This window comes from Nannobrachium achirus (genome assembly GCF_963921795.1).
Source record: "Nannobrachium achirus genome assembly, chromosome: 1".
Classification (NCBI taxonomy): Eukaryota; Metazoa; Chordata; class Actinopteri; order Myctophiformes; family Myctophidae; genus Nannobrachium; species Nannobrachium achirus.
The window spans coordinates 65855415-65878960 of NC_137810.1; the positions used below are offsets into that span (position 1 = coordinate 65855415).

At 40.4% G+C, this 23546-nt stretch overlaps 2 protein-coding genes across 2 annotated transcripts; both read right to left on the minus strand.

Moving 5' to 3' along the window:
• Window positions 1–16492: 16492 nt before the first annotated feature.
• LOC308289481 (sterile alpha motif domain-containing protein 9-like) lies at window positions 16493–17053 on the minus strand (the record flags this gene model as incomplete). Its single annotated transcript, XM_080731169.1, has 1 exon — window positions 16493–17053. One exon carries the CDS (start codon window positions 17051–17053, stop codon window positions 16493–16495), a length of 561 nt encoding a protein of 186 aa, XP_080587295.1.
• Window positions 17054–17277: 224 nt separating this feature from the next.
• Window positions 17278–19410, minus strand: LOC308289492 (sterile alpha motif domain-containing protein 9-like; the record flags this gene model as incomplete). Its single annotated transcript, XM_080731180.1, is given in 3 exon segments — window positions 17278–17316; window positions 18908–19045; window positions 19048–19410. Coding segments are annotated over 3 exon segments (540 nt in total).
• Between the last annotated feature and the right edge of the window lie 4136 nt (window positions 19411–23546).

The following is a 23546-nucleotide window of genomic DNA, read 5'->3' on the forward strand; positions in this document are numbered from 1 at the left end:
TTCTCTGTGGAAATAGAGATGCATTAAAAGTCAACAGTATGTACCTACCGGTACTATACACATGATGGTCCACAAGAACAACATGGCATCACTAAATAAACATAAGTACAGTGAGACATACAACAGACTGAATACTTTCGTAAAATAATTACAATTTAGGCATCCAACAGATGCACTTATCCGGGACTGGAGTAAATACACAGTATATTGGACGTAATATCTCACAAGGTTTTGCTGTTCATGTATTCTTAGTTAAATCAGTGCCTGATTCTTCTTAAAACATTACGTTAGAACCTATTCTGTGTGTGTGCGTGTGTGTGTGAGTGTGTGTGAGTGTGTGCGACTGCGTGTTTTTTTTTCTCTTTCACTTTCTGCACATTATCTTTGTTGATCTTATTTGCTGATATGACATTTGTTTTAGAAGGTTCTATGAAATAAGACTGTTGATCGATTGTGATACTGTTATTTAACAATGTGCTGTCTCCTACTGTACATACAGGTTGCAGCAGGACACACAACTTCACCGGAACACAGGGGGAAGACATCACCCTTAAATTCCCATTGGGGATAAATGGATCCATATCTATAAGTTCTGTTGCACTGTATTTTGGACATGGACCATTAGACAACAAAAAGCTCCATGAATGTCCGTTCCTAACTCACTGCTCAACAGACCATGTCTGTGTCTTCAACAACGAATCCATGACTGCTTTTTACTGCATCACAAACCTGATATTCAACCATACTGGAAAATACTGGATTGCTTTTTATAAAGCAGACAGTATCGACCCGCTGAAGAGCACGAAAATATCTCTGACGGTCCAAAGCAACAACCGAAGTATGAGAACTAATGTAGTATATCTTAAGTATATCTAAGTATATTAGTATATTAGTATATTAAGTATATCTTCTTATTTCTTGGTACCATTTTTCCAGGTTTTAAAGAGATACCATTTTTATTATCATTAAAATCTCTGTGTTTTGTCAATTATTTAATGCCCCCCATCCCACCAGTGGGCCCTAACTCACAGGTCTGGTAAAGAGTAACGTGTATTTGATCTGAATTTAAAACTGAGCCAAAATAAAGGTAGTTGCACACTGCTTGTTTTTTCGGCCGAATATAGGAGTGAATTTCGGAGCACGTAAATAAATAAATCAACCTCACTTTATGTCAATCACGTTTGCACACTGCTGCCCGCTTCGTATTTATTGTAGATAATAGTCCTAAGAAAAAACGCAGCAGTGTGCAACCAGCTTAAGAGCCTGAAAAGGTTATCAAAAGTATTTAAAAGAAAATACATATACCATGTTTTTTACGCTGACTGTCAAACATTATTGTATTTCACATATTGTCAACCTTTTATAATATGTCTATATAATGTATTCTGGTACAGGTGCAACAGATGCACCAGGTCCAACTGATGCACAAGATGTGACTGACAGCTCGAAGACGCCTTTCCCCCTGATTCCTATCCTCCTCGTCTATCTGTTCAATAAGATAGTGCTGAGTCTACTGATGTTCTCCTATCACATCTACAGCAACTGTCCAGTCACAGGTATGGAATGATACTGAATGAATGCTAAACGGATTTTTTTACGTTAGAAAAAAAAAGGTATCTGAGCAATTCAAAATAGACAACCCAAATAAATGACTGGAGTACTGAAATAGGTCTATTACACGTTTTTAGTCAACCAAAGGGTTGCCTGGTGTGAAAATGTTGTTGGAATTCCCTTTTGACATTATTACACGTGTACAACAATAGATCTGTGCCATATTTTGTAACATAATTGGTGGGAAGTAATCTAGTGCTTTAAACTTAAATGTAATCATGTTTAATCCTAAACCGGAGGCTCTGTCCTGTCCTGTATGGCACATTTATAAAGTGCATACACCTACACTTCAATGGAAACAGGATGGCATGTATGATGTGGTTAAATGTGCCACATGCTAGGAGACAGGATGCAGTTTCACTTCCTTTTCATGAGAGATGACTCACTTATTCTTATACTGGGTGAAAGCTTACATGTAGACAATACTATTGACACGCATTAGTAACACACACACACACACACACACACACACACACACACACACACACACACACACACACACACACACACACACACACACACACACACACACACACACACACACACATGACTTGCAAGGTGTGAACATTGCCTCTCTTTAGCCTGTTTTGACAGCCTCTGTGCTCTCAGAAAACAAATAGAATAGCAGGCTGTAAACAAACGCCTGGGTTAGACACAGTGTTTCTGCTCACTATGCATTCTGGTACTGCATTATTTCATGCTAAACTGGTCCAGAAGAGACAGCTTTGTGGGGGAATTGTGGAAATGAACCATCATCATATATATATGTTTTACATTGACTTCTACCACTTTTTCGAGTCACGTGTTCAAATACTGGATTCTGATTGGCTAAATTCCGGAGGTTATGAGAGGACAACTGCCGCAAAGTTGTGTGTCCGAGATCAATGCGCCTCAGTGTACATCCGGGGACTTCAGGAGGTAGTCCCCCAACCAACAAATGAAGGTCGCAGCGGTCCTATGTTTACTAACGTGCGTACTATCGTCGCCGATTTATTTGGATCCAATGCAATCCGCCAACTTTAAAGCCCCTTTTCTCTGAACCTATGCCTTTCTGGAAGCGAACAGCCTCTATTTACGGCCGGAACGGTGCTTTTAACTGACGTTAGCTTAGCTGTAAGCTAGACGCATGGATTAGTATGGAGTTGGCGCCATCTGTTGGTGAGTAGAAGATGTTGTTGGTGGAACTATCTGCTGTCTCGCGGAAGTTTTATAGGCAATAATGATTGTAACTTAAGATCCTTGCAAGTTACAACTATGTGTTTTCTTTCATGTATACGGGAAAAAGTGGTAGAAAAGCTATTTACCACTCGGGGTCGGACATTATGCTCTCATAATGTCCTGAGTGAGTGTGTTATCGGACTCGGCTGCGCCTCGTCCGATAACACCCTCACTGCGGACATTATGAGAGCATAATGTCCTCTCACTCGGGGTAAATTGCTTACTTTAGTACTGCCAGGTCTTAAACAAAAAACACACAACAGAAACATAATGTTGCAGCAAACGTTCCAAGGCATGTTCTTGAGAGGCAGTAAAAATAACATTTCCTGGACATATTACTTTTCCTTGAATATTTCTCTCTTGTTTTTGTCTTTTTTCTTTAGCGAACCAGAACCAGAACCAGCCTAAGACCTCTATCGTAAGTAAAACACCAAAGTAATTCCTTTATTTTTTTGGCACAAATTACTTTATCTTCAGCTTCAAATTCAATTTGTCCACAGGAACTAACAGAGGTTTCCAACCACGCAGCTCCTCTGACCAACATCATGCCCCAAAGAGCCCAGAGTGGAATGGAGGCAGGCCGTATTCGGCGTATGGATTTCTGGACAACACATAACCACAGACATATCCACAGGAAGTGGTCTTCACCAGGAGTGCCCCCCACCCCTCCCCCGCGGCAGAGTAAACAAATAATTATAACATAGTGGGCTACCATGGACAGCAATGCTCTCCAATAAAACACAAGATTGCACCAAAACAAACAAACCATTTTCACGCTAGCTTTGCTATCGATTGGTATCCAAGGGTTTCCAACGCCCCATAGTGCATTGCGCAGACGTTGTACTGAGCTTCCGGCGCCGCAGCCGAGTGTGATTTACAAGCTCACAACGGGTTGCATCTGCGACGCGACGTGAGCTTGTATGTCTGCTGTTAAACCGGAAGTGTGGTCCAAATAATCTCCAGTAAACTCCCACGGAAACAGGTGGATAGGAATTGAGAGTTGAGAGTGTGGGGTGGGCAATATAATCGATATGGCAATACATCGCAATAGTTTATTTGCCAATACTGTATCGATACTTCAGGCCGTAGTATCGTGATACTTTGAGGGAAATAAAATATGTTCCCATACATAGGAGCCAATGGTAGAAGTCCGGTCCTGACACTCCGCTGCCTCTAGATGTTGCTTTACTGTAGTAGCTACTTCCCCTTCCCACGGTTCAGTGAGTGAGGTCTCTCGAGAAAATGTCTGCGAACGACGAAAACAACAACATTAGAGCAGCGTCTTCAGCTTTTAAAGCTGATATATCACAATAGTATTGTATCGCAAAGATTCGCAATATATCGTGATACTATTGCATCGTGACCCAAGTATTGTGATACGTATTGCATCACGAGATTCTTGCCAATATCCACCCCTAGTATCTAGTTCAAATGTGCAACCAGTGGGCAAATGTCTCTGGCTTATTTAGGCTTGCTTCTGCACCAGTAGTCAGTCCTGAAACATGACGAGCATTGTGTAATCCATGGCTACACCAGTAGCAGACTAGAGGTCCACTCTACAGTCTTCACCCCCCTCCCCCACATCACTATACAACACGGATATCGGCGGCTACCGAGGACGGCAAACGACCGACCATGCTCAGTTCTTGTCGGCAGGAGACACTTTCCGACTTCTTCCGCGTCGGCCCGATTTCGGCGCAGTGGCGAGTTGGCTTAAGTTTGTATTTGATTAACTGAACAAAAACTAATCAACACCCAGGCGGTATCTATTTGTATTTAGCATTAACATTTCAACCCATCTTCATATAATTGGTCCTCACTAATGCTCATTAATATCGTACCATAATATTTGTCTCTCAGAGGAGGACTGGACAGTTCAGAAACAGTGACATCATCGATATGGAATCAAAGCTAATAGAAACGGCAGGCTTTCTATTACTGGAAAGTTAGCATGCTGTAATGGAAGCCATTGTTCTGTTAAAGTGGCACTATGAAACCTTTTTCATATGAATAAATGATATGTAGTCTGTGCGTATACAGAGATGACACAAAGATATGTGTAGGAGGTGTGAACCAATGTGAATGTTTGGACGCCTTTGGTTGGTTGATAATACAAGAGTGGAAACATTGAAGCTGGGTGTTGTTGGGTTTCTAAGTTTAACAGAAATACGTGTTCATTTTTCCATTTAACTGAGAATTAACTCTGACATTGAACTGTTTAACTGCAGTTTTACAGTTTTATGCCAAATACTTCTTTTATAATCCATTTTAAAGTCCTCCTTAAAGGGATATTTCACTTTCAAAAAAGGTTTTGGTCATTTTATCGTCTAATCAGGCTTTTATGAACACCCTGGACAGTTTTTAATTTGCTTGATTCAATATTTAGATATTTGATGTAAACGTTATCCGGCCCTACAGGCCCAGGGCCTCTCCTCATACACACCCATTGTAACTTCAAACTCCATTTTAACCATGATAGATTCATCAAAAACACCCATTATTTTTTTCTGGTGACTCATGCTATCCTCCTAATACGTGAGCAGGCTGTGTTTTTCCGATAACTTTTTTCATTTATTTTTAATAATTCTTTGGGAAAATGGAAAAAAATATTATTTATACAAATAAATAATTAAAAATAAATGAAACAGTTATCGAAAAAACACAGCCTGCTCACGTATTAGGGGGGTATTATGAGTCCCCAGAAAAAAATAATTGGTGTTTTTAATGAATCTATCATGGTTAAAGTGGAGTTTGAAGTTACTCGCTTTCTTTCAAAATGTTCTCTCACGTACCTTAATATACCGAAACGTACAAATTACAAATTGTAATTGTATCTGTCTTTTTGTGAGTATGTTTGACAATATAGTTTGTGATCGTATTAATACAGTATCCACACTTGGAGTGCTTTCTTCAGGCAGAGAGACTTAGGGAAAAAGACAGTGGTCTTGTTTTGCCAGAGTCAGCTAGCTGACCACACTTGGTGGTTTTATAACTTTGTTGCAGATGGTGGGTATGCAGCATGAGGGTTCCCTGTTATCTTTATGTCTTGAAAGGGAACTTGGGTAACACACATCGACTGGTGGGTGCTGGGCTAAAGAGGCTTCAGTTCACGAAAGGATAGAGGCTGCACACCGAAGTATAGGTACAAACATCTTTATTTGGCTGACAACGTTTCGATCCTGTTGTGGATCTTCATGACATGACATGAACCGATGAAGATCCACAACAGGATTGAAACGTTGTCAGCCAAATAAAGATGTTTTAGATCTACTTCGATGTGTGAGCTCTATCCTGTGAACTTTATTTTTTTAATTCTTTACAACTTTATAAATACATATTTTCAAAAATATCCTCTACATATTGGTCGCAGTTAATTGTATTACCATATTCATGATGATTTATGAAAAAGTTATTACTTGTTAAACATTAAATAAATATTTTGGAATATCATTGCTTCTGTTCATCAAATGATGTATGAATTATGGATAATTTCATCCATGTTATCTGAGCACTATAAAGAACACTCACGAAAAAGGTGTGACATTGATGAGGATTTGCTGATAATAAATAAACAAGTGTGTTCAGGATTTAGATGCCGTTTCCAAACGAAACATATTCTCTGAAGGTCTGATCTGAGTACTGGTCAAAGGCCATCATATTATGTCTTTACTTTATCACAACACACTCACAATTTATTTAGCTAAAATCCTAGCTCACTGAATGGCTGCCACGACACCATTTGCAGTCAGATCAGATCCAACTCTATATTCACAGTGACATTGTATCGTTAAAGAAACACTTTAGAATATACTCCCTGGTGTCCTTTAGATCAGCTGCTAAACTGAACTAAACTAAGTGTCTCACAAGGGGCCCACGGTGGCACAGCTGCCCCCACATGTTCCTTGTGAGTCACCAGTTGGAATTAGAGTTCTAAAATTCTGCCCGAGCGGCCAATTGGGTTCCATCACTCAGGCAACAGAGAACAAGCGCATATCCCTGTCTGTCTGTCTGCACCTCAACACTGAAGCCTGACCCAATGGACCAAGGATAATCGGTGACACATGCAGAAGTATAGCTTGGTTGCTGGGATGACGTCAAAAGCATAACCTTTGGATATACAGTAATTCTGCCTCAGAGCTCCGTGGTGGAGCGGCTGCGATGAAAGGTTAGAGCTGCGATGTCAATTTAAAAGGCAGCACGCAGCTTCACAAGTTTGTAATAAGTTACAAATCAAAGAAAAGTGGACTCAAAGTGGAACAAAAATATTGACAAGGACTTATAGGAGGATTGTATTCAACAACATCAACATAATATTAAGCTGAGCACCACATGACTCCCCTCTCTCACATCAGTTTTCCTGAAGCTAATACTTAGTTAACAAGTTTTGCTGGATAACAACTCATATGGGCTAACAGCTGGAAGCAATAAAGCAATTCACACTATCAGTAATATTGATATCAAACTGTTGTTATGTGAAGATGTGAGCAATGACATGTTCATAACAGAGAGATAAAAAGAGAATAGAGCACTGACCCCAGAGTCTCCTTCGTCCTGAGGAAGTCAAAACATGGTTCCTCCATGTGCATCTAGAGAGAGAGAGAGAGAGAGAGAGAGAGAGAGTAGAGTAACTTACACTTTTTATAAGTTTAACTGGGAATAAACTAATAAAAGCCTGGGTTTCGGAGGCAAGGAATAAACTATAACTTGTACCTAATACTTTTCATAGGGAGTAAAGTAGGCCTATATAATACCTTATGAAGGGAATAAAGTAACTTTAACATAATACTTTTTACTGGGAGTAAAGATACTCACCACCAACAGCTCCATCAGTGTGTGTTCCCTCAGATTCTTCAGTCCTGACTGCAACACTAAACCTGGTAATACACATCATCATCATCATAACCTTTATTTAAACTGGGGAATACAATTCAAGGCAGGTCCTCATTTTCAATGCAGCCGAGATAATCAACAATCATTCAATAATAATCAACAGAAATATACATTTACATACAGTGATGTTAAAATATAATCACCAGACAGAATACTTAGAAAACAAAAGAATATTCAAGGAACTAAAAAAAGATATTTAACACAAAATTAAAGCAGTTACAGTCTATGGTCGATGGTTTCTAACACAACATCGTCCTGAATTGGCCTAAGGACGGCAGTGATCTGATTTTTAAGGACTTCTGGAGCTCATTCCAAGCAAATGGAGCACTGATAGAAAATGCTGCCTTGCCCAGCTCTGTAGGAGCAAATGGAACTTTGAGCATCAGGACCTGCTAGTAGCCTACACATTAGTACCAGGTAGTACACATTAGTACACACCTGGTAGTAGACGGTGACCTCAGAGTTGGCGTCTCCCTTGTTGAGGGACTTGACTTTACACATGTGATGTTTCTGAGGAAGCTCCACCACCCGAACAGCACAGGGACCTCTACTGACAGAGGCTGGTACTGCATCTTACTGCCACCAGGAGGAAAACAGCACATGCATGAGAAAGGTGAGGTAATCAGTTGTACATTGAAAACGTTTGTTGACTAAAAAAACACTATATATACAATATTCAACATCTAAAAGAATATATAATTATTATTGTTACGTATATTTATTTTAAAGTACAGAAGTTCATCATTATTTATTCATTTGTATTTATTTGCGAGCAAACAGAATGCACTAGTGAAAAATGAATGTTTTAATCACAACTGGGGACATTGCTGGTCACAAGGTGAGGTGGGTTTTTAAATGTCATGTTTGACGATGATATAATTACTACTAATAATGTACAGAGTATGATTTAAAGATGTAGGCCTAATGAAATACTTACTCTATGAAATACTGTAGAAACTCTATCGACTCCTGGAGAAGAGAGACACAATACAAACGTGGAATTAGTTTACCCCCAAAAATGACTTTTTCTCTATTGATTACTGATGCCATGGAGACTTAAGAGAAAAATCGATTACAGTAAATTGACTGTCATTGATTCCGGATGGGGACCATTTGTGTCCCCATTCAGAATCAATGGGGGAAAATGTAATTTGGGGGGTGAACTACTCTTACTACTTTTAACAGACAGCAGAGAATACTTCAAATAAAGTCTGAATGAGGAGGGTGTGTGTGTGTGTGTGTGTGTGTGTGTGTGTGTGTGTGTGTGTGTGTGTGTGTGTGTGTGTGTGTGTGTGTGTGCGCGCGCGTGTGTGCGTGCGTGCGTGCGTGTGCGCGCGCGCTGGTGAAGTTTCCCTGCACCAGGCCTTCGGTGTACATCTCAGCCTTCAGGGCGTTGACGAAGGCGAGCAGATGGTCTACGGTCAGACCCTTCATGATGGCCTGGTACTTCTGAATGACTGACCATGCTGGTATTTCTTACGTCCATGTGGGTGATTCCACACCGGGTCTGGTCTTCTGACTCCATTAGCCTTTAATACACATTAATGGGCGGCTTGCACCAAGAGGGATTAAATAAATCTTAGTTTAGGGTTAATCAAGGATTTGTTGATCTTATCTAGGTTTTATTTTAAATCGAGGTGCGTTGCACCACTTAAATTTAAGCATTGCTTAACAAATCTATTAGCCTCTATTGAATATCCATGTGTGTGTGTGTGTGTGTGTGTGTGTGTGTGTGTGTGTGTGTGTGTGTGTACAGTACCTTGGTGTGTGTGTGGCAGGTGGAGGTGAGTGTATCTAACAGCTGGTCAGGGATCAGTTCAGGGTGGACAGGAAGCAGATGTTTGTCCTTCAGTACAGGAAGCTCCACTGATCAGGAAATACACTTTGATCACTTTTTTATAAAGAACAGGATCTGCAAATGATTGTTGACTTATATCTATCAGTTACTCAGCCCCTGAAGATTAGAATTCATGGAGATTGTCATGTTTTTGTCGCAGTAAAGTAGCACTGCAGGCCAAGCCAAAACTATATAAAATGTATAATGTAAAGTAGGCCTACTCCAAAACTGGAGTTCTAAATATACCGGTAGGTTGGCTATTGTTAAAATTAGCCTTCAATTTATTTCAATTGATTAAATAGGCTAATGGAATATTGAATCAGGAATGTGAATGCTTTTTTTGTATTATATGTGGCTGTTATTTAAAAAATAATTACAACAAATATATTATTTGTTGAATGAATATAGGCCTAATTATTAATGGCCTAGCCTAGGCCTATATCATTAACACGACGGAATAATGTAGGCCTAGGCCTATTTCTTCCCTATAGACTGCATATAGTGTAGGCTACAATAAGGCTATAGCCTATGTGTACATTTTTTTTAATATATTTCATGTAGTATATTTACCTGTGTTGTGTTCTGAGGCTGTTGGATGTGAGGACTCTTCTGTGTGACGTTCAGAGTCGCACACATTATGACCGTCAAGTTTATGTCTGACAAATTCCAATACCTGCTTAATGTCAATCAGGTGACAAATAGGCTTCATGAACACAAAAATATATTTTTTTTTAAATAATTTTATACTTTTTCTATTGAAAAATAGCAGATCTACAAGCTCACAGCGCCGCGCTGCGAGCTTGTAGATCTGCTATTTTTTGAAAAGTCTTGAGCAAACATTTGTAACTCAAATGTTGTCCCTGGAACTAAATATTTTGAGATGGGGGTCCGTTGCCAAACATATTATTTTGGGGATCCTTCACACGAAGAAGTTTGAGCAGCACTGACATAAAAACATATAGGTTTTTCAAAAAATCTTAGAAGGATTTGAAATATTCAAAGACTTGGCGACGGGGTCTCTTACTAAATCGGCAAGATTACATTACATAACATAATACATAAAAGCTAAGCTATCACCTCTCCATCATCAGCAATAGTCAGTGGTGCGTGTCCCCCACACGCCCAAGCCCCCACCGTTGCGCACAGATTCACCGGGAAATACCCGGTCGTGGGCTGAGCATGGATCAGATTGTAAATATCATCATTTTTTCTATTTCACTGCAGATTAGGTTATCATCCCTAACCCTTAGATTCAACAAATTCTTTCAATGGACTAAAATCTTGTTTTATTTGATGGCCTTTCTGCCCTCAAAAAATGGACAACACCAAAGGCCAAGTGGCCTTGCCCCTAAAATGAAGAAATTCCACGCCTGATAACCCACGCATTGTACACACATTTTTTATAAATACTTTTCCATTTTACTCTTGCCTTGGCAAATGTCAGGATTAATAATAAATTATGGATCTCTAAATCCATAGTTAAAATAAGACAAAGAGCCAAAGGACTATATTTCTTTAGATTGCTGTATTCTTGAGAGAGCAGACAAAGAAGACAAAACAGTGCGCATATCATCCTAGTGGTATGCTCGATAATCTCTCCCCACCCTAACGGCAGGACAGAGGATTCTCTCTCTCCCAAAATGGAAGTTTAACATGTATATAAAGAGTACAGTTATGACAGTAAGAAGTCGTGGAACTTATTCATTTGTTCCCATATCATAACAAGGAAGTAGTAGGAACTCATTGATTCGTTCCTATATCATAACAAGGAAGTAACAGGAAGAAAGGGACACGTAGTGCTTGGTAATTTTCCACCACTAGTGACTTATATCATAGTATCACAGTATATCAAAACATGATTCTATTCAGGGCATTCAAAGTTATTATGACCTTTAATCAGTTTGCCTGAACCTACAGTATGCGACCAAAATGTGGTCTCTTATACTGTGAGTTCAGTTCATAATAATATCTTATATGGTCATATGAGCTTCATACACCAATAACATAATTATGTATCATAATTTATCCTAACAATCTATCCTTTTAATTTTTGTATGAGGTTCATATGACCTCCATATTAAACATTTTATCAGGGTAATAATAATAATAATATTATGAAGACTTTAATAATATTTAGAAATTCAAATTTTCAAAAAGGGAACTGTAATAAATCCTTAAAGTTAAAGAAACTTGACACCAAATAAAAATATTTCATCGTTTTTTACAGATGAAATGAAGACAGAATTAAAATTGAATAAACAGATAAAAATAAAGAATGAAAAATGAAAACCTGTAATAAAAGATGAATTAAAAAAAAGTCCATAAGTCCAGTGATCGGATGACGATGACGACGATGATGGTGATGATGACGGGGACGATGATGACGGTGGTGGGGCAGTGGAGAGACGGCGGTGAGGACATGCAGAAGCTGTGGGTTCTTCTGGGTCTTAGATTGCGTCTTCTTTCAGGTGTTTCCTACGGGGGACGAAACCTGGCCAGTTTACTGTTTCCAAAACAATTTAGTTCAGAACTTCAGGTAGCGTTTGTACTACATGGCTGTATTTCAACAGTGCAACAGAAACTCACCGACCAGGCACCATTTTACTGGTGCCGCTGCGGTGGATTGGCTCGTGCACTGGTCTGGCCGGGCCTCAGGTCGTGGTTCGTCTGCACCCCATCAGTCAGGTGGTTTTCGATGATGACCCGATTCTCCTTCCCCACACTCTGCATTCCTCTCTCCGTCCAGTCTCAAGCCCATGTAAACAGAAATATTTCAAATTAAGTTTCAAATAAATCTTAAATCAATGAAAAACCAAATTAAATAAATCAAAAACAAATTAAAATTAAAATATATTAAACCTTAGACACTCCCCTTTTTTACAACAAGTTGTAAAAGTTAAATAAAATAATTTAAATTATTTAAATCAATGAAAAAGGCTTTAATTCATGCACTCAGTACAGTACAGTAGGTACAGGGGAGATAGGGACAGTTTGAAACTGTCTGTGATAAGTAATACGCCCTAGGTGCGAGAAAGGGACCTTGTGTCCTTCTCCACAATGGGGTCTAATTTGGTTGTTATGGTAACCGGGGACATGACGTTCCAAAACAGAGATTTCTGGGTAATGAAGTTCTTAACAGTAAGAGAACAGGACAATTAAACAAAATACCATAGACAGTAAACAATCAGAACGTTTACGAAAAATAGGAGAAAGGAAAGTCTAAACAAGACATGTTCCCAAAACAATTCTCTCACACACAGACCATCTGACCTTGAAGGCTCCAGGTGGTTTCTCAGACAGGCACACATACGCTGCACTCAGAAGTGCACACACACTCACATACTGGGTCAGAGACACAGAGTTAGGGGGGGGGGGGTTGACAAGATGAGGGAGGGGGGGGCGGCATGCACGCCCGCACACTCTCTCAGAACACCACTCACACGCACTTCCCCAAAATTCGTGCACGCCCTCACACATACAGTAGCCTACGGCAAACTCATTCTCACAGAATCCATTCATCACATAAATGAAATTATAGTATAATACACAGCCAGAATCCTCTAGCAGGTTTTAAATCTTAACGTTACAACAGTTTAAATGAATTTAGGCATCAATAATTTGAGTTAGTTATTCTTAATCTTAAATCTTAACTTTAATTTCTCAGAGACATTTTAAAACGTCTTAAAAGTATTTAATATTACAGAAAACAGAACTGGTCAGTAACATAGTCAAAGATAAAAATATTGTTTCTCAATTTCCAAATGGCTGGGCCAAGCCATGAAAGTGAGAGACCTAAATAAACACAGTAGTATCGGTACATAAACAGATAACTAAACACTCCGCTGACTTGCGGAGGACAAATAACATCCAACTGTACTATACAGAGATTCTGCCTGGGTCTACAGTGGGGATAACTGTACTGGGTCTACAGAAAAACTGCCTGGGTCAACAGTGGGCAAATAATGACCCTTCATAGGGTCCAGACAAACAAATAATGACAAAAACAACTGTACCGAAAAAAGTTAAAGTTTGAAAATCAGTATTGTCTCTTCCTCCTCATCACAATGAGAGAGCGAGAGCACGAACCAGAGAAATAGTTTAAAATAGAATAGGGATTGTGTACACCTCCCTGAAACTTTGTAAGATGAAACAAAGAGTTACGACCATTCGGTATCTATAGATAAGGGTTAATTTACGACGCGTGTCAAACCAAAACATTATTAGGAGCTATCGGACTCCTCCAGACGGAGGGAGAACATCATTCTCAAATCATATCAATTATCATAACATTAACATCGTTAATTCAAAATTCAAAGACACGACGCGTTACAGGGATTTAGTAAATATGTACTTATCTTAATCAACTTAGGAATTTGCCGATGCGCAGAAATCCAGGAGGCGCAGCCGGGCGGTGGTGCATCGGTGGAAAATCCAGCCTTTCGTCACGGTCCGGTGCTGCTCCTGGATGTCTACGCGGTTCCACATTAATCCAAAACTCATAACACTGTTGTCTAAATAAATTCCTTTGTCTGAAAATACAGCAATGTAGAGAATTCCTTGCTGTTCTTTTAAAGCGTGTCGGAACGTTTTGACCAGCCCTGGTAAGAGAAGGACCGTACAGTACCGGTCTCTAGTCCCCCCCTGGCTGGTCAAACGCACCGCAGCTTGACCATTCTCGAAGGACCAATTAATAATAAATTATGGATCTCTAAATCCATAGTTAAAATAAGACAAAGAGCCAAAGGACTATATTTCTTTAGATTGCTGTATTCTTGAGAGAGCAGACAAAGAAGACAAAACAGTGCGCATATCATCCTAGTGGTATGCTCGATAATCTCTCCCCACCCTAACGGCAGGACAGAGGATTCTCTCTCTCCCAAAATGGAAGTTTAACATGTATATAAAGAGTACAGTTATGACAGTAAGAAGTCGTGGAACTTATTCATTTGTTCCCATATCATAACAAGGAAGTAGTAGGAACTCATTGATTCGTTCCTATATCATAACAAGGAAGTAACAGGAAGAAAGGGACACGTAGTGCTTGGTAATTTTCCACCACTAGTGACTTATATCATAGTATCACAGTATATCAAAACATGATTCTATTCAGGGCATTCAAAGTTATTATGACCTTTAATCAGTTTGCCTGAACCTACAGTATGCGACCAAAATGTGGTCTCTTATACTGTGAGTTCAGTTCATAATAATATCTTATATGGTCATATGAGCTTCATACACCAATAACATAATTATGTATCATAATTTATCCTAACAAGGATGAAACTCATTGTCTCCCCAGGGACCCCTCTAGACTATATACCTTTATGGAAGGATGATTGTTATTGCTTAAACATGTAACTTTATAACTCTGGGACATCATATGCTAATATACTGTGTGTGTGTGTGTGTGTGTGTGTGTGTGTGTGTGTATATATTAGGGCTGGGATGCGATTAAAACTTTTAATCTAATTAATTACAGGCTCTGTGATTAATTAATCGCAATTAATCACATTTTAATCGCACATCGATATTTGACCTGAAAAGCATCTTTTTTCAAGTAAAACACATTTTGTTGTACGAGTGAATCAACAAGTGAGTTTTTTAAATCTAAATTTCGCATCCACTGGGCCAAGCAAAGCGCTCTGATCGGCTACTTCTCCCTTTGCGTTTGTTGTCTCGCTGGGACTTTAACTGATTAATTGCGATTAATTAATTACAGAAAAGTAACGTGATTAAAAAAATTAACGCATTTTAATCGCACTTGGTTTTTGCACCACAGAACCTTCAGTTTCGGGCATACCGATCATAGCGATGCACCAACCAAGAAGAGACAACAAACGCAAAGGGAGAAGTAGCCGATCAGAGTGCTTTGCTTGGCCCAGTGGATGCGAAATTTAGATTTAAAAAACTCACTCGTTGATTCACTCATACAACAAAATGTGTTTTACTTGAAATAAAATGCTTCTCAGGTCAAATATCGATGAGCCTGGAATTAATTAGATTAAAAATCATCCCAGCCCTAATATATATATATAAATTATAATATATATATTCTGGCGTAGTACAGACGGCTGCTACGGCGGCAGGTTGAGCTATCGAGCGCTGATCATTTCCATCTGCCGTCACATTACTAAGCTTAAATAGCCTAGTATTAGCCTGGCTACAGACTATAGACCCAACCTCACTGAGTGAGTCAGAGGGGAGCTAAAACACACATGCAGCAGTTACAACCTGGTATTGTCTGTAGATTTTATTGTAATAAATGGATTCCTGCAAACACAAGAATCAAAGATCAAAGTTTTATTTGTCACTCACTCATACAGAGTTAGTATCAGATTTACAGAAGGTACAGTATGTACAGTACATCTATCCATCAAGTACCCTTATCTCTTAGTGCAAGTAACAGTGAGCGAAACAAACATATTTATTTACAGATGAGAGCACTTTCTTTTCTTACATTTTTGGTTCTTTAGTTTTTCGTATTCTGTCCTAATCCTTGTTCTAGGCTCTGACAGTGGAACGGGGGAGAACGCTTCTTCAGTATTGAGCCCCGGGCTTTGAGAACCCTCAAACGCTTGCCAGTACACATCACACATTACAAACACTCCGTTATGGGGTGGTGTCTGTCCATCCTTTTTGCCCTACTCAAACACCTGCTCTCATATGTGTCCTGCAGGCATGGTAGGGAACTCATTTAACTCACTGGTATACGGTACTTTCAAAAATGTGTAAATAAAAAGTCAATATTCAAAGGGAGCCTCGTAGGTGCGCCTACTTTTTTAGAACTTGCAGATCCCGAGAGCAGCTATTCCATACCATACATTACATGTCACAATTTCTCATGTTAATGTAGGCCTACTGTAGCTTGTGCAATAACGTTGATTAGTCTACTCTAAATCAATAATCCAGTTAGTGAATCAGGACCACTATGAACAGTCAGTTTTCATACTGGATATCGTATGCAAGTGGTCCGTTGATGGCAAAGCCTAAGTAAAAAGACACTTTTTCTGTGCTGAAACCACTGCGAATTCCTGCATAGGCGGGATGCACTGGGATTTTATTTTTCCCATAAATGGCATAAACCACACCTGCATCAAGAACTCCATTGACCCTCTGGAGGCGATCTTTGATTTGTTTCTCTTTAAAGATGTCTCCATTTAACCAAAGCTGTGCCAGGGCTTTGTGCTCCATGTCAGGGAAACATCTGTCCAATTGCGATCTAGAAACAACCGTTCCTTTACCTTTTCTTTGACCAAGGTAAAAAAGTGAAATGGTGCCTCTCTTTCTCAACAAGCGAGAATACTGTTTTTGAGATGATCTGCAAAGTGATTTTACATATGACACAATATTTTCAACGTTTGTACTTGGCCACAGTAACAGCAGTGCTACATAGTATGGCTCTGGGAAGGGGTGCTGCAGGCCAATATCTTGCAGAAGGGCCAGGAGGAATTCAGTAAGGTCCTGAAGGGCCAGGAGGAATTCAGTGTTATTCTTCATGAGTGTGGAGTTTGGCTTCAAACAATGGAGAATTATGTTTGCCAAAATGAAACAACATTTTTCTTTTACGTTTGGTTGGGAATATTGGTGTAAGAACGCATAGCTTTGTGCAACTTTCTCAAAATCTGCAGGGCTCTTGTCTAGGGACTGAAGTAGTCCTGGAAATGTATCTGCGTTCCTCTGTTCAAGAAACATTCTGTTCGTTTCAAGAGCTGAGTTTAATCTCAGAGCTTTCTTGCTTCCTTGTTCTTGAGAGATTTCCTCTGGAGTAGAGCACATTAACTCTATGTAGCAGTCAAAGTTTTCTGAGATCTTCTTCCGGATGTATGACTGATTGTCTCTTGCGTCACTTCCTCTCGTGTACGTATAATAGCAGTCAAAGAATTCTAAAACCTTTTTCATGTTTGTATTCAGATCCTGGAGAAATCTCAAACACTCCTGAATCACCTGAAAGTACTTAACATTATCTTCAGATTCAATGTGTGGTACAGATTGAATGCGTGTCACTCCCCTGAGAAAACTCTGCATGTATTTCTTCTTATGAGGTTCAGTTTCATCAAAGAATGGGAGTTTGCTGATCATTTCAAGCACTGTCAGTAAAGTTTCCATTTCTCCCAGATGGCCAGAAGTATTGTAGCGTTCTATGGGATTTAAATCAGGTTCAGTTTGTGCCAGAATTTGAGCCCTTTGAAAAGCCTTAATGGCCCCTTCTGCTAATTTAAGATTTTCTCTAAAATCCTCAGGATTGCACATTTTCTTCTTGTTACTCAAGTTGTGTTTTAGGTTACTTTTGTAAACCTGTCCAATTGTATCAACTGTGAAACTGTTCTCATTGATTCTCTTTGCATCTTCAGCATATTTCAATGCCTTGGGAAAATCATACTTATTTAGGTACAGATATCTTGCCAAAGCCTGAGGAATGGAGAGACGATCATTGAATCGTTCTGATGCTTTGATGAAGATTTCTTCAATCCCTTCCCCTCGCTCCTGCTTGTGAATGTCCTCTATCAGTGGAGCAAATTGAGTGTCTCTTTCATCACCCCAAGTTCTACGCTGCCGTTCAACCAGCATCCGAAGAACTGATTTCAAGAAGGCGTCTTTTACCACTGTTGTTTTGAAGAAGAGGTCACAGTGAAGCATGTCTAAGGCTATATCACTTCGCTTGATGTTGTGGGGTGAGGTGCCTAATACTTCAAGACATGCAGTTGCAAGGCAAGGGTGTTGGAGCCTAATGGCTTTGAAGCCTCCCCTATGCTCAATGCTGTATTCAATGAGGAAGTTTGAATATGGTTCCATTCTGTCAAGCATGCTGTCACAGGGCCAATGAACCATACCCATCTGAAGAAAATCTTGACAGAGAGAAAGGGATATGTGTGACTCTGCAACATATGTGTTCACCAGTGCTAGGAAAGTAAGGAGTTTAGCTTTTTTGGTGGTGATATCCAGACCCTCAAGAGTGTTTCTGACAAGTCCAGCAACATATTTCTCATCAAAATTACTCTTCATGATCATGAAACTGTAGAAATTCTCTGGCATTTTGTGAGTTTCTTGTATTTCCTTAAGCTTTTCGTCAAAGTCTTCTTGTTCCTTTTTGGTCAGTTTGGCTGTGATAAACTGGCTTGGTGTACGACATTGCTGATACTGCATCCGAGGGTAAGGAGAGCGAATACAACTCAGAATGATGACTTGAGGAGAAGTGTCTGGAAAGTCCTGTACAGTCCTGTGTGCATATTCCTCACCAATAGTCTTGCGAATGCAGTTCACAAGACTTTGTGTGTTTTCTTCCTTTGAATCATCTACCAAGAGCAGAACTGGTGTAGGCTTTTCACTTTTCAATTTAGCCAATTCTATCACTTCCATGGGTGATGAATTATCCTTCAAAATGGCACATCTGAACTCTCGACGAAGGTCCCACATGACATGCATTGCTAAAGAGGTGGCACCACAGCCTGGATGATGAAACAGATGTATTGAAATGCATGTGCCTTTGGGATTACTTGTTGATTTTTAATCAACTTCATGAGGTTGTCATACTTGTCTCTTTTAATGAAAGGCTTTGCTCTGAGCTTCTCACAAAAATAGAAGTTCCACCACTTGACTTTGCTTCCTCTGTAGAACTCCTCCTCAACTTTGATTTTTAGGTCTTTGAATTCATCACTGTTCTCATCATAGACATTTTCACATTCATTCTGACACAAAATATCCAGAGCAGGCATGTAGTCTTCATCTCTCTTTGTAAGAACAACAGCGCTGGAGTCAGAGGATGGGAGAAGTCTTCCAGAAAGCTGGTTGTGAGGTCCAAGCTCCATCACTTTGCCATTGATTTGACTCAGGTTAAGCTCAAATACAGAGCGCATGGTGATGTCATACTGATATCGGTTCAATACTACTTCCTTCCAATTCTCAAATATTTCTTGAGACGCACATATGCTAACAATGTTAGCCCCCCCAATGTGTGAATAGAAGGACAGAAAGGTTTCCACAATTGGATCTTTATCACCTAGAATTGGTGAGAGAAGAAGAAATATGACCAGAGTTTTACCATTTGGTAGTACCTCAGGCCTGCAAATGAATGAAACCAAGTATTCAATGTCTTTCCGTTTTCTTATCAGCCAGTTTGTGTAGTCCAACTCTTCATCAAATTCACTCTCAAGGTCATGCCTTCCATTGCAAAGTACCCAGCTGGTTTGCTTGTAAAGGTTGAGGGTTTTAATTAGAGAATGTGCTTCACCTTGAAACAGTGATGGTGTATGAATGTTTGCTGCTCTCAGGGATCTGTAAGAATGACAAACTCCTCCTTCCTGAGCAGAACAAGGATCAAAGTCCAGCACACAAAATAAGTCTAATTTGCTGAGAAACTCTAAGTGTTCTTGTTGTTCTACCTGACTCTTGTTCACTACAACAACAAATTGCCTGTAATAGTCCAGACTATTTCCTCCACATGTTAACAAGTTCTTCAGCTTTTCACCATGTTCAGCTTCTCTTCTCAAATCCTTCTTTGTGTTGAGTGGAACATGTAGACAATCTGAAGGATAAAATAATAAGGGTAACAATAATACTGCCGAACACTTCAGGCAGTTTCTATTCAAAATCCTGTGGCCGGTGTACACACTCGAGCCGGTGTACACAACACGATCATTTGCTCGAGTTCCTAAGGCTCGTGTTCAGGCTTCCCGATCACGAAGCCCGGTCTCTGTGCCGACTTTACTTTCTCAATGGGGGGCAGCAGAGAGCCATAGTCTAGCCTACTACTGCATGGTTGAGCTTCATACAGCCAAGTACTGCCTTGGCTGGTTCCCAAGGTGTGGTTTGGGGACCTCTGGGGGTCCCTGAGGGGTTACCAAGGGGCTCCATGGCTGATTCCAAAAGTGTGGTTTGGGGACCCCCAGGGTTTCCATGGCTGATTCACAACAGCCTGGGACAGCCATGGCTAGTCCCAAAGTGTGGTTCGGGGACCTCTGGGGGTCCATGAGGGGTTTCGAAGGAGGTCCATGGCTGGTCCCAAAGTTTCCGGGACCCCCGGAAATCCATGGACACCCAGGGACCCCCTGGTGCCGCTGCCGAAAACTGCAAAAATAACCAAATGACCACCCCAACGGGGCTGCTCACAGGGAATTCCGGGAACCACCGACGCCTGGTGCTCCAGAACGGATGCAAAAGTGCTCGCAGCCCCTAGTGGAGGACCCCTTAGGTTTGCTGGGCTCTATTTGGCTCTGGTGGGCTCTGACTGCAAGTCCTGACTGCAAGAATGTGGGCAAAGAGGAAAAAGAAATACTTGAAAACATTTTGGGACCAATCCCTCAGTGTCCATTCATAAATTCAAAGTGCTTCTGTGACCGTCCTATTAATGTAATGGCGTGATAAATGAGTATAGAGAAAAGGGTTTACCAGAGACAATCCAGAGAGAGAAAACATCTCACCAAAGTGTGGGTCCTACTCCAGAATTGACAGTTTAGCGTGAGTACAGGTGTAATACTTTCAGTTCATTTACATTTAGCATGATTGAAATTTTAATCCTATCATTTACATTTTAGAATTTAAATTATGATTCAATTGTATGGAAACTCAGTTTGCTAAGCAAAGTTTTAGTTTAGCCTATACACAAGATAATGACCAAGTATCCCAATTAGCGTATTCCCATCCCATTTACACAATGAGTTTAGCAGCAACTGTTGCATTATTCAGTCAAATCATTCACAAATGCATGCTTAATGTACAAATGTGCATTTATTTGTCACAGTACCAAAACACAAAAAAAAAAACATAGAAAAACACACCAGTGTGAACTGAACTATCGAAACATAAATCTGGCCTCACACCATTACTAGCGAAACATAGCACTGTACTCAGAGGGGCCTTTTCCAACGGCAAAGAACGGTTTTGAGTTCTTTCTCCCGCCTATGGGATCATGGCAACTTTCTTGGAACCTTGTTTGTCCTTGCGAACTGGCCACGAACCAACTGTTCTCGTTGGAAAAGCTCACTTCTGGTTCAACCCATAGGCAGAAGAAAGAACCCGGACCGGTTCTTTGCTGGTGGAAAAGGCCCCTGAGTGGCAAACATAGTGAGCCAGCCAGGCAGCCATGAGACAAAGCTGTTCCTTGGAGCGGTCCAGGGCCCAAAAAAAAGGGGGAGGGGGGGAACTGAAAATGGGTGGAGGCAAAACTCTACTCCACAACTTGAAAGTGCAGTCAACTGGAATACATCCTGTGCTGGGGTTGTTTCATTCTAAGCTGCTATCTGCTACACATTAATTCACATTCTAAGAATGGTCAACATCGAGCTTCAGCTATAAAAGTGGGCATATGAAACAATTGAGGATCCTGAGCAAAATTAAACTTCATCTGGAACTTGGTGCGTGAACACACTAAAATTGCACAGAATTTGAACATTATCAGTGCATGTACCTCAGGACCATACATTTCTATTTCTAAAGTTTTCAAAGCAAGTTCAGTACACAAGATATTAAAGTAGTTTCAAGTATTCTACACAGTATAAACACTGAAAACCTATGTGGAACCCAGCTATACACCAATTTCCCCGAGCACTGCTGTGGGCGCCATGACGCCGCAGCATGCAGTTATGGCAGCGCTCAGGAAATTGGCGTATATATGCAGAAGCAGGGCTGGTTCCACATACACTGGACGGTTGAGGGGCGGTGGAGGGGGCTGGCGGGAGAGAGAAGACTGGTGAAGAGACCACTCTTGGCTCCACTTGTTATGGAGTTTCATCTGTGGACCAAACACAATATATTAGTACCATAACTAACTGTTAACGGTGAACAACATCTGTGGACCAAACACAATATATTAGTACCATCACTAACTGTTAACGGTGAACAAATGTTGGGTTGCAATATCGAAACGCTCACATTCGGAGCTGTCGAGAATAGCGCAAAGCGTGACATATTTCCAAAAAATTATGAATGCATCTGGTAAGGGAATGTTCTCACAGATAACATATATACTGTATATAAACATGTCAGCGCGCGCGTGTGTGTGTGTGTGTGTGTGTGTGTGTGTGTGTGTGTGTGTGTGTGTGTGTGTTCCTAGAGATAAAGTGGAGCATCAGTCATTATGCTTTCAATATATCTGTACTTGCCAAAATTGAGCTTGGTCAAGACCATAGACAAGACTCTTTTATAGGGTAGGGGATTCTGGGTGTTGGGCCGCAACACCTGGCTCCGTGGGAGCGATCTCCGGGTCTTGATTGGACTTGTTCGGCTCCAATTCATCTTGGGCTGCTTTTGGGGTGCCCTTTTGGGCTGCTTTTGGGGTGCCCTCTTGGGCTGCTTTTGGGGTGCCCTCTTGGGCTGCTTTTGGGGTGCCCTCTCCTCCACCTCCACGTTTTCCTGCTGTGAGGATGTGGGCTCTCTCTCCTCCACCACAATGTTTTCCTCCTGTGAGGATGCAGGCTTTATCCCCTCCATCTCCATCTCCTCCACCTCCTCGTTTTCCTCCTGTGAGAATGAGGAACCCCCTGATTCCTGGTAGACCACCTGGAGAGCATTTTAGAAGAAAAGAAATACACACTTCCCTAAGTACACAAGACAACATAACTACTCTTCTTATTGGCACAGGTGTACCAATACCAATATATAACTATGTAAGAGACTGAGAAGGTAGTTAAATGATGTGGTAGTTAATGTTGCAACACATTATAGTACTAGTGCCTTCTAGATAAACTTTTAGCCAATCAGGAAACAGCATTATCGGACGTAACCATTATAGAGTAATAATAAGTCCATTGAGATCAATAAGGGAGTGGTGCTAGTTTGAGGAAAATTGGTAAAGCTTCATATGACAATTTGGTTATATGGGGGGGTGACATTCGGTTGGAGGGGGAAATGTAGAACATAAAATCAATATTCAATTTAATTAATAAACTCATCCAGTACAGGGCTCCCAGTTATCCAGACAATAGGCAACCACACTCGCAATTTCCCAGGATTTAATCTTTCTAGTTAAATATATTCTAAATAATCCAAGATACCT